Source organism: Stigmatopora argus, chromosome 14, assembly GCF_051989625.1.
Source record: "Stigmatopora argus isolate UIUO_Sarg chromosome 14, RoL_Sarg_1.0, whole genome shotgun sequence".
In the NCBI taxonomy this organism is placed as follows: Eukaryota; Metazoa; Chordata; class Actinopteri; order Syngnathiformes; family Syngnathidae; genus Stigmatopora; species Stigmatopora argus.
Window position 1 is genome coordinate 5747838 of NC_135400.1, and position 13013 is coordinate 5760850.

Genomic DNA, 13013 nt, shown 5'->3' on the forward strand with positions numbered 1-13013 from the left:
GCATCATGGCCTTGAAACAACTGGAAATGGGACTTTAAGGACATCCACCCCTGACAATGCTAGGTGTCCAATACATTTAGACGGGAGGGCTTCATTCCCCCTCGCAGTCAAAATTGACTTGACGTCTAGTATCGTCAATAGCCATGAAAGATGAGCATGCACGGCCATTTCAGCCTCCTTAAATGAATTGGACGTCCATCGTTGTCAATGGCAGGAAAATTAATTCAGGGTCAACTTTTTGGAAAGGGGAGATATTTTAATGAGTTTTTTTTTCAATTTCATTTATTGTATATAACAAACTTAATAACTTGACATTCAAACAGACTTGGGTTGCCTTGACAGTGTTTAAAAATCCAATAGCTTAACTAACATTGATAAATCACAAAAAAGTCAAATATTGCTAGTGGCTTATTTGTTGTGAATCTCCTTTGTAATTTCCTAAATCATTGAGAATAACATCATCATGTTGCTTTTCACAGGTTTCCACTGTCTGCAAGATAGTTGCTAAACGTCTGTCCAAAGCAGAGAGATGTGCTTCGGACAGGAGGGGAGCAACAGCTGCAAGAGGATCCTGGGCCAGTGACTGCCGCATGACATCACTCAGGCGAAAGTCTGGATAGGACAAGAGACGAAGGCGAAGGAGGGTGGAGCGCCGAATCCTGTACAGATAAAAAAGAACAGCAAGTAGAAAGCACGAGCTAGAATTTTAAGCATATATTGTCCTCACAATAAATGTCACCACTTTCTCTGTAAAGTGTTAAAATAAGGGTAGATAAATTTCATTGCTCAAATTTGGTTTCATTCATTTACTCTTGTTTTAGCCCAGAATTCTTGGAAATACTCTCCAGGATAGTAAAGGATAAAAACCTTTCTAAATGCAACTCCAGTAAGTGTAAATCTAAGGTGTCCCAAATTAGTTAGCCATTTACATATTAAATGAAACCTTTTTGCACCCATAGGTTGTAAAATAAAGTTTACCTGCAGCACTGCTGTAAAGGAGCTAAAATTGATAGCTCGTCTTGGGAATGACGTCCAAAACTGCAAAATATTAGTTATAGTAGTAACATTGAATAATCATACAACATATTACTGCACATTTGGAGGGCCAATATGTTGGGCAGTCCATACAAATGTTCAACTCATTTTGCTGTAATTGACCATGGGACTGGGACTATTGGCTCCTGCCTGTCTAAATGGATTGGATGCCAATTGCAGGGAACTAGGGCTAGCACAATTAGTTGACTAATATATTAGCACATTTTTCATAGTCAATAAAGGGACAATGTGGACATCTAAATTCTTTTTAAATATTTATGATGATGAAATATATACATAAATATAACTGTAGGAGTACCGTATTTTCACGACTATAAGGCGCACATAAAACTCTTAAATTTTCTCCAAAATAGACAGGGCACCTTATAATCAAGTGTGCTTTATATATGGACCAATACTAAAATTGTTATCACGATAAAATAAAAGAAATCAGTCGATAGGGTATTTTCTCGTAGAAAAAGTACTGCGCAGTGACTGCTGGGATATATAGTTCTTTGTCAATGCACCCAATGGATTGTGGCCTGGCGATCGGCATCAACACAGCTTTACGAAGCATGGACACTAGCTACTAGCTAGCTACTATTTGCGAATGGATTGTGGCCTAGCGATCGGCATTAACACAGCTTTACGAAGCAACTTTGATGGATTTGTGGGTGATGATGACGTGAGTATATTGTAAAATGGCTAAATAAAGTACAACCGAACTCAGTTTTGCTTCCGTTGCCTTTTTAAAAACATGTTTTTAGCGTGTGGGTGTAGCGTGTATGTTTAAGCTGGTATATATGCCTGGCTGCGTCTATAATAACGGTGCGTCCTTTGTGTGTGTAAAATACAGAAATAGCACTCGTTATTGACACTGCGGCTAAAAATACGATTCGCCGTATAATCGTGAAAATACGATACGTCTTTTTTAATAATTTGTTTTTATTTGTCTTTTTGATAGATTTTTTTCTCCCTTTCTTTAAATCCTAAATCACTGCACACTCACTTGAAGATCAAGTATTTGCTATCATGGCTTAGTCAGACACTGTTTAACCAATTGTCTGTCTTTGATGGCACTGCACATGCAGCAAATACCCACAGCTGATTGTTACCATCACACTTCATATAGATTAGGTGTCTACTAATGATAAACTCATTTAAATTCACAGCAGAAGGATGATTTAATGACACAATTGAACATCTAACATCATTCTGAGTAGGGTGACAAGCAATCTTTTTTTTTTTTTTTTTTTTTTACAGTTCCGTGCATAGCGGGCAGTCATCTTGAGTTGATTAGCACGGGTCATGGTTATTCAGTCTAAATAAGGGCATACCCTATGAAAATGCCTGTTTATCTGCTCTTGGAAATACTTCAAAAGGCAGGAATTATTGTGATCATAACATTTTACCCTAGCATTGAAAATAGAAAAATCCTTAAATAAGTTGTATCTGTTTTATTTTATTTTATCTAATGGTACAAATTGAACATGCATATATTCCGTTCAATCATTTATAAAGTTTTTGTCTACTTACGCTCGTCCATTATCGAGATGCAGCAGGAATGATTCATTGCCAAATTTCTCAAATGTCTCATAGTGATGTCTGTCCATGTTGCCTTGGAAATAAAATGCAGCTACTCAAACTCTGCAAGATGCTGTACTTAAGATAAACTTTACACTTAATTCATGCCATGTCGAGTTTAGTCATTCCTACATGACTCACCCTCCTTGAATTTTGGGTTTTATTTAGAAAGTAGAGACTTACTCATGAGGAAGTCCAATATAGCCATGTCTATGACATCCACCAGTCTGGTGCCATTGTTGTATGGAGCAGTTTGCTTGACAGTGTCACAGTAGGTGGGGTCTTTTTCCCACCTGGCACAATAGAGTCCTCAACATTAAACATTAAGCTGTTGAATTCATAAACAGAAGTTTCAGTCATTAAACAGAGCACCAATTGTTATTACTAATAATTTCTATGATAGATCTTACAACTTACAACAAAGTAATGTCATGCACACGCCTGTAATTTTCTGTCAGTTTTTACTCATTCATTCAATTTCTGAACCGTTTTATCCTCTTTAGGGTCGCGGGGGGTGCTGGAGCCTATCCCAGCTGACTTCGGGGGTACTCGGACGTTTCGTCGAAAGACGTTTGGTCGACCGGACGTTTGGTAGAACGGACGTTTGGTAGAACGGACGTTTGGTAGAACGGACGTTTGGTAGAACGGACGTTCGGTAGAACGGACGTTTGGTAGAACGGAGGTTTGGTAGAACGGACGTTTGGTAGAACAGATGTTTGGTCGCCGGGTTGTTACTGTTGAAACCAGCTCTAAAAATTATAATCATGAGAGAGAGAGAGTGAGTTTAATATCTAAATATCTAATATCAAAATATCAACAGTAAACTCTCTGTCATAATTTGACAGCGAGCGAACCTGGTGAGCAAACGTCCGTTCTACCAAACATCTGTTCTACCAAACGTCCGTTCTACCAAACGTCCGGTTGACCAAACGTCCGGTCGACCAAACATCCGGTCGACCAAATGTCCAGGGACCAAACATCTTTCGACGAAACGTCCGGTCATGGAGTAGGGGCCAGAGGCGGGGGACACCCTGAATCAGTGGCCAGCTGATCGCAGGGCACAGAGAGACAAGGAGGGTAATATATCGACTCACTAACTACTCTTTGACGCAATGGCTCCTTTGCTAAACTGGATGGCTTCTACACCGCGCTAACCTTACAGATTCATAGAGCCACTTTGAATAGGAGGTCAGCAAGGTCTTAGGAGATAATAATAAAAACCAACTCCAGCACAACAGTTACAAAAAAAATAGATACAGGAAGTGTGTTTTAGTTTCGCTTGTGTTTGGTGACATGATGCATTTGCGGGTGCAAGAGCTGATGGGTACTGCACGCTTGACTGTAAACAATTGTCAACGTTGCTAAACCATGCATGGATGTTGTGATTGAAGTGAGTGGAAACTGTGCCTGTCTTGCTGGCCAGGACCAGAAAGTGGGCTCAAGATCAACACTTTTAAAAGCTGCTACACTGAGTTTTTCTAAATTGGGAACTTTTTTGTATCTTGGAACAGTAATTTGCATCCAAAGTGTTTTGTAACCTGAAAATCTATAAATAGAGGTACCAATGTACTGTGTCCAATACCGAATAAATGTTCACATAGTAAAAAATTAAAAATAAACAGGTCGAGATTTCGCACTTTTGAAATCATACGTAAATTTGTGAGCTAATGTGATAATTGTATTCATGATGTGACACATATGGAGCACTAACTGGGCAAGTTTGGTGCGGCTGTACGATCGTTTCCATGGTGACCTCCATGACCTGCGAGGAGCAAGGCTGAGTTCAGGTAACATGGCTGCTAAGGACACTTCCAATAAGTGTGGTCGGCCGCACAGTGGATGTTCTGTTGAGCAGTAGTAGTCACACTGACCATAGAAACACACATTCCCCGCTAGGGAGAGTCGCATAGAGACACATTTTAGTGGTGTGACATAATATGAGAGATGGTGTGGAGTAACAATATCCCACAATGACAGCATACCAGGGGAAGTGAAGAAGGTGCGATACAGCTTGCGGTCAGTGGTAATCTCTCTGATCTCACTGGTGAGATTGATGAGACGACCGACCACTGGGGGGATTCTGTTGAAGCCCAGCAGTCTGAGACACAGAGATCAGAAGGAAAAGCTCTTTAAAAAAAGAACAGATTGTCATAGAGCCAGAACACTTAGGTTACAGCAGGGATGTTCAAATGTATTTGCTCCAAGATTTACTTTTCAAGGAGTCCCCCTCCTGCGATTGACCTTTTTTTCTGGGCCACTGACAAAGCTCAGCATTTATTAGGTATGTTTATATACCTCGCATTAGAGCAAGGGTGTCGGACGTCTTTAACGTCAACTTGAGTTCACGTGGACCGGACCATTTTAGATATAATATTTAGATTTTATTTTAATAAATTGATTAAAAGAACTGGATTAAAGGGCCTGAATATTCAGTTTTTTATAGATCTAAAACAATGTTTATTTGAGCTTTTTTCTCTTTATTTATTTAATAATTGGTTATCATTTCAAAAGGAAACCATTTTTTTAAAATTATGTTCCATATTAAAGAGGAAAACAGAAAATATTTTTATATATTTTTAGATTTTACAAAATGATTTTTGAACTAAAACACAGAAAAAAAAGATTAAAAAATGACAATTATTGTTTTAAAAGGGGGAAAATCCGGAAACTTAATATACATCTATACTTTTCATTTGAATTTGATCCTAAAACAGAAAGTCGGCACTCATTATTTACTTTCCCGGGCCACACAAAATGATGCGGCGGGCCAGAGTATGAATTATTTCAGGAAATCTTACATTCATGGGGTGGGAATCCAAATTTTATTCTTACCGTGATTGAGATGTTACGGGAATAAGAATCAACGGGAGCAAGAACATGGAAAATTAAGCGCTCTGACTTTGCAGAATGGCCTCAAGTGTGGGGAAATTTCTCAAGTTATTTTCTTTTCATTTCATGATACAGTTGAACTTTACAGAGAAGCTGTTTCTTGATACCTGTCAAGATGAAATGCGGAGATTTCTGCATTGTGTCTTTCAAAGTCAGAGAAGTAAAAGAGGTCCACATCTGTTTCTTCGTCTCTGGCTTGCCTAGATAAGAAAGACACTGGTGCTGAATTGAATGTAGGATAGCATTAGCATCTTGATACATCGATCTTACTTTCTTGGTTTGAGCAAAGCTTGTCCGTGGTTTGGAAATGACATCAGGAGTTTGAGCTGTGTACCCCCTGGCTTTTGAACTGAAAGATACAATTAAAAAAAATGAATTTGTACCTTTTATACAGAAATTGGAAAAATGCAATCTCACTCATTCAATTGCCACATTTTTCTAATCAACTACTGCACAGTTTGACATGATTGCAATAAATCACGGATTCAGACCACCAATTCTGGGTGTACGTCGCCCGGTGCAGGTGGGATGGATTCCAGCACCCTCCACGACTTTTGTGAGGATAAGCGATACGGAAAACGAATGAATTAATATAATTTACTGTATTCTGCACTGTGCTGGAAGTCTGATTATGCTGCCTTAAAACCAATAAACACAAAACAATGTTCTTTATGAATGACCTATTCCAGAATGTACCAAGTCAGGATATTTACCTGAGATGTTTATCTACCCATGCGATCGGCTGGCCACCGATTCAGGGTGCCCCCTGCCTGTGGCCCGAAGTCAGCTGGGATAGGCTCCAGCACCCCCCGCAGCCCTAGTGAGGATAAAGCGGTTCAGAAAAGGAATGAATGAATAAATGTTCATCTACACTTTGCAATGTTAGCGATATTCCACATTATCCATGACAATTCTTTGATTTTTCCCCCCAGATGATACAATGCAAAATTATTTAAAAGGCTTTTAGGATTTAAATAGTATAAGTGACTAAAGGTACATGTATTTAGTGATGTGACAAAGATCAGACGTCTTTTAAATGTGTCAAAACCTTTGACTGCATGTATTAAGGTTCTTTTTTTAAAATGAAAAATCTCCTATGAATGTCTTGCTCTGAATGTAAACTTTGGCACAGTTTACGATCCCTATTCAGTTACAAAACTGTAATTTCCTTGCCTTGGGCTCTCAAAGACTAAAGTTAATTCTAAAAATTGAGTTCAGTAAAAATGAACTGAGAGGCATGTTGTTTCTGTTTAACTAAGAAGAAAGTGAATTATCATAATTAGATGAAAACTAAGCACTAGTGGGACCATCATGGTTAACAGCTATATCAATTACTACATTTATTCTTGCCTTGTTGAGCAATGCAGCTTTCTCAAGTGAATTACACAATGATGTCTGTTGGCTAAAAATCGAAAAGACAACTAAATAATTAATACTGAATGGTGATAAGGGCTTTAAAACTTTGATTGCATGAACGTTACCTGATGCTCTGTCATTTTTAAAATAACACATAAATTCAAGCATTAAGGTGAGCGATTTTGCGCGGTACCCGGACATTTCGTCGCCGGATACTTCGTCCCCGGACGGTTCGTCGAACAGATGCTTCGTCGCCGGACAGTTCGTCGACCGGACACTTCGTCGACGGACAATTGGTCGCCAGATAGTTCGCCTAACCTTAACCACTGACCTTAACCACTATTAAAGAAGACAAAGGAAATTCACATATTCTTTATTAAAGAAAATAAAACAGCAAAAACTTGCTCGACAACACAAACACATTATTATTTGGGCGTGTGCAAGCGCTAAATGTGCTCGTCTCTAAACACACTACGCACAAAACGGTTCCTCGGGGGGCCCTGAGTGACTTCACTAAATTACTATTAACTGTTTTGTTTTTAATCGCGAATTGATGTGGCTACGATTCTGACTGGATGCTGATATTTGTTATGAAGTATGCCAAAAATACTGCATCTCTGACTTTGATATAGACGCAAACGTTTGATTTTAAATCAAGCAATCTATTGTCCTTTCAAAGAACAAATTCTATTGACTCTATTAATAGGGGCGAATGGGCCTGTTCTTAAAATGGCCGACAAGCGACGACGTCTAGCTCCGTTGCCTCACAACGCGCATCGGAAATCTAGTCTGTATACATGATACCTATGGGAATACCAAGCAAAAAAAAAGAAGGAAGACGACAAAGAATATGTGAATTTCCTTTGTCTTCTTAATAGTGGTTTAGGTTAGGCGAACTGTCTGGCAACGAAGTGTCTGGCGACGAATTGTCCGTCGACGAAGTGTCCGGTCGACGAACTGTCCAGCGACAAAGCGTCCGTTCGACGAACCGTCCAGGGACGAAGCGTCCGGCGACAAAGTGTCCGTCGACGAAATGTCCGGTCACGATTTTGCACTATGTTTTCTTATCTTTCAAATATCCAATTCACAATGTGGACAAAATACAACATATACTATAATCCTGTTTCCACTATGCCGCTTAGTCTGCCCTCTCAACTGTTATTACTGTACCATTTATTTTCTCACCTGCACCAAGTATGCGTTGCGTTGCCAAGTAATGAGTCAGCTTTGACACAGAGAGGTCCTTTCTCTTGTACAGTTCGTGGCGAGTTATACCCAAGTGGAACCGCAACCAAGGCGGGTGTGTCTCTGTGTCGCTTGTCCAGAAGACTTTGTCATAGCCTTCTTCTTGACTCGAACTCAGCCTATAGGGGAGAGATTAGACCGTGAGGCATTGCAAATATTGTATTACCTTACCTGAGAGTTGGGCAATTTTTCCACAAAGGGCTGCATGGATCCTGGTCTCTGTTCCAACCTTATCCATGGTTTTTATCAAATGTGGCTAAAAGTAACTATATGAGTGTCATTCTTTTATTTGTCTTGATTTATGATATTTTAATTTTTGTTTGTTTGTTTTGTCTGGCCCCTGAGGCATTTGACGACTAAAAAAAGGAAAATTGTGAAACTGAAAACTAGAAAATCGATAAACAAAATCATTTGGGAGAGCTGCAGAGAACACAAACAAATGCAACAAAATGTAGAAAAAAGGCAAATGAAAGACACCAATGACCTACCATTATATAAACATTAATAATAATAATAATAATAATAATAATAATAATAATAATAATAATAATCGTACATAGGCTTTGTCATCATCATTGACTCGACAAAAGCCTAATTGTCATCATACTCAGCTGCGTATGACAAAATTGGTAAAAGTTGTATTAGTTTTTTTGGTTTTATTTAATAAATGGACTTGAACATGTGTTAAATGGACCCTAACTGTTTGCCATTTGAAAGATAAAAGTGGTAATGTTTGATTAAGGGATAAAAATACATGGAGGTGGTTACATAACGGCAAAACTTTCAGTCCATTGTTTTACTGTCATGTGATGCCAATTTGTCAGAACAGATGAACATTTTCCAAACTGCACTCACCAGTGAGAGTCACTATTGATGCCTCGTTCCTTGTAATCACCAATGTGCTCATTTTTCTTGACTCTTAATAGCCAGTCATCCTCTAGCAGCTCTGCTTCTGGCAGGTTATACAGCGGATGCTTGAAAAGTGCCTCCAGCTTTAAGGCCTCCTCAACGACTCGATTTCCTTTTCCAGTGCCAATCCTTTTTTTCTCTATGCCAATGGCACCAGGCATTCCGGTCCCTTTCCATTTGTAAGAATTGTCATCTGGGGAACTAGTTGATAGTTTGTGTGAAGAGGAGGAGACAGACTGATCAATCTGGCTATCTTTTCTTGGGTTCAAGGAGGAAGAAGATGAGTGCGGAAGGACACATGCTGTTTGGAGCACCGTGAGACAAAAGATTGCGAGAATGACATGAAGAGCAAGGGAGAGAAAGGCTAAGCAAAGATAGATAGTGCGTGTAGATGGACCAAGGTTCTGTCTCACCATGCTGGAAAATAAGAGCAAAAGAACAGGCACTTGAAAATTGCATGGACTCTTGAGCCCTGCCTACTTCAAACCTAATCACGATGAAAGATTTAGTATTTTTTCTCTTACCTTGTTGTGTAATTGAACGCCCCCCCTATTTATTTTTTCTCCTGTAAATTGGAAGCTCTGTATGTATTGGTCGAACATTTTCAACCACTGTACTTAAAAAACATTACAAAATATGTGGACCTTAAACACCTGATTGCGAGAATTGTCCCTGTTGTTGCCATGGCGACACATCTATTTCAGTGGTTTGGATTTCTTGTGGACTTGCCCAGAAAGCTCTAATGTTGAGTATAGTACATTCAATACTGAGAGCTCTGGTAAAAAATAAATTCAGTTTTCAAATAGTAGGCTGAGCCCAGGAGCAAAAAGTTTCCCAATTTAAATAGTATTCATAGTGCCTTTAATGTATGGTAATGTTAATCCATTGGCTTTTACTTTTGTCAATACAATAAGCTCAAACAAATGACTTAATATTCAGAGGAAAATTAATTACATTGCATCCAGAGAAGACTTGTAAATCCACTGTAAATACTGACAGGATTCTAGTTGATGAACAAGTTGGGGATTAATTAAGAAATAAATAAAAAAGCTAATCATTTACATGAGATACTGAAAAGCCTGCTGAAGAAAATCAATAAATTATTGAACTTGCTGATCCCAATTCCCCCCGGGTATGGCAGGCAGAAGAAATTACTCACATCTCTTTCCCTTCAAGACCTTTATTTCTTCTCCCACACTCTGTTCTTACTTCCTCGGCTAATGAGATGGATGCCTGGTTGTACTGTGGTGCGCAGTCATGTGTTTGTTTGTAATGGCAACTTCAATTCAAACAGAAGAGACATGTCGTATTGACCCGTGTCATTGTGACCTGCACAAAACTGATCTTTAAGCCTGTCTGTCAACGAATAGAGTGATAAACACAACCACACAGGCAGGTGCTGCAGAAAGTAACAATTTGCCCCTGACGTCATATTAACAACATTTTCCAAAGCAGTGAAGTGTTTTTGCTTTTTCCCCCCCAAAAGCAATAGTATCCTCACATTGTTCCGCTCTATACTAGGTCAAAACATTTTTGAAAACCAACAGAAAACAGTCCAATCTCCAATGTCCAAAGTTAACATAGAAAAATCCCTTTGCTTGTTATCTAATGAAGTAACACAGTAAATTTGGTGTTATTTAGAATCCAAATATTGACTTGTAAATGTTATCGATTTCAAGACAATAATGATTCGTGTTGCACAGATACCTACCAGTATCAAAAAAATGTCGTCATTGGTATTGGAGAGAAGAAATTAGACCCAATGCTGTGCAATATGCACAAAATGTTTCCAACTGGTGGTCACCCTACCCAAGATTTTTGCATACCACTATAAAAAAAAGAAGTTTTGTCACCCTTCCCTAGATGATGCAAGATTTCCAATCTTGTGGCATCAAATCATCCTTCTCTTGTGAATTCAATGAGTTCATCACTTTTAGACATTCGATCCATTTAAAGTGGTGGGTGGACGCAGATGACCGTCCATTCGCTGCCAGCCTTCTCTTTTCAAATGGACATCTATCATCATCAACCAAGCCATTACAGCGATTACATTACATTCAAGTAAACATGCAGTAATTTAGTATTAAAAGATTTCTTTTTATTAGATGATTTGAGGTACAGTATGGAATCAGCCAATACCACTCAATGGATTTTTGGAATCGGTATCAGGAGCCAAAAATGGTATCGGAGCAATACTTTGCCAAGATAATTTCATTCGAATATTTTCCTTTTTTTCTAATGAAAATCTTTTGTAGTGTACAATAATGACATTATGATTCTTTTATTTTATGGCTTTGAACCTTTCTAGATTTGAAGGTTTATAAGTGTATGTATGCTGCCACCTAACCAACTACTCTTTCTTTCCGTTAATTACTAGCAAACTGCTTTGGGTCTGAATGTATAATGAGTGTTGTTGCGGGTCACAGAAGAATATGGAACAGTAATTAAATCTGCAGCACATTTTACAGTATTACCCACTCAGAGTGTAAACTCAAACAGTTTTTTTTCAATATGTGCTCTACAATATGGGTGAAAATGACCTCAGGGTACCCTACAGGACAGTGGCGGGCCATGCATTTCACACCTGGGCCTTCAGTAGTGCTACGTCTGAATCAATCCAACCCTCAACAAGTATTTTATGTCTATAAAACCTTTACTGCAGCTACAGCTGCAACACATATAAAAAGAATCAATAATAACCTCAAAAATTTAAATATTATTTCGGAAAATAGACACAGGACAATGCAATTTTTGAGACAAGGTTTACGATAACGATTATCCCACAATATGTTGATGCAACAATTATCTATACAAAGGTGAGGGATTTGATCTACAATTTTCTACAATAAAACAGAGAAAACTGAGAAAAACAAGCTCTTACTAAATAGCAAAATAGTTGTGGGGGTGTCTAGCTCACACTCAGTCAAAAAACCTTTTCATCGATTATGTGAATATGTCAGCGTCATATTTCTGTAAGCAAACAGAGCGACACTTTTATAATCAAATTCTTTGAAACAAATGACTTCGTTAAATTATTGCCTTCTATTGACAACAATAGAGGCTTGTTTCATTTAAACTGGGATAACTGGCCTTGAATGCTCATTTTTCAATGCTATTGACGCTGCTAAATGTCTAGTTCATTTGGACTGGGAAAATGTGTCCATTAGCCCCCTCCCAGCCAAGAAGAATTAAGTGTCTACCTATGCCCTCTATGGCAGTCAGTGAATTAAAATAGACAATATTCTTGGTAGGAACATACAGATATACTATTGGGATGCAAAGTATGGGAAAACCATATCGATATGTTTTCTCAACCCTACTGTAAAATAAGAAAGAAATGATTTTTTTTGCATGTTTCAATAATGAATCTTTAAATTCTAATTAAAATTCCATCAATGCAAGACTCCTGTAGCATTTTTTCAATAGGTAGCATTTTATCTACAAACACATTTTTCATTAGAGAGGTGATAGATTTATTTTCTCATTAGACATAATTTTTAATTGGTAATTAATCATTTTAATATGTAGTGTTATCTAACACACTCATAGTCTTTTAAGTATACACCCTAATAGTCAAAATCTGGAGGCTTTGCTCCTTACACAACTGTTTAATGTAGGTTGCGTGGAAACAACCAAGACCTAATTTAATCATGCACTGCCAAAATATATACCAAGGATAATAACACAAACTCATTCAACCATGACATCTGAATTTGGCGAGTGTGTACCTTTTTGCTTTGTATGAGGTCAGAAATTGTTTCTCCTGCATTCTTCCTTCTCATATATTCTCTATGTGAATGACATTCTACATGTAGTCATTTGTTATTGTTGAGCTCAGGTGAAAGTTTTTCCTCTGTAATTTCCTTTCCTCAGCCAAGAACTTACATTTGAATATGTCACAAAGGCAAAAATTTGCTTGTCTGTTTGGCACAAGCACATAATACATCACCATTACATGTGCCTTTTAGACAGGAAAGCAGAAGACCTTGAGCTAT

General features: G+C 38.2%; 1 protein-coding gene across 1 annotated transcript; it reads right to left on the bottom strand.

Annotated features, from left to right (window-relative positions):
- Positions 1-400: 400 nt before the first annotated feature.
- Positions 401-10225, bottom strand: LOC144088229 (extracellular serine/threonine protein kinase FAM20C-like). Its single transcript, XM_077618551.1, has 11 exons — positions 10178-10225; positions 8965-9435; positions 8050-8228; positions 5779-5857; positions 5616-5708; positions 4602-4717; positions 4331-4511; positions 2803-2912; positions 2572-2653; positions 979-1038; positions 401-659 (listed from the first exon to the last, which is right to left on the bottom strand). The coding sequence occupies exons 2-11, from the start codon at positions 9432-9434 to the stop codon at positions 401-403; spliced, it is 1629 nt and encodes a 542-aa protein (XP_077474677.1). The 5' UTR covers position 9435; positions 10178-10225.
- Positions 10226-13013: the final 2788 nt, after the last annotated feature.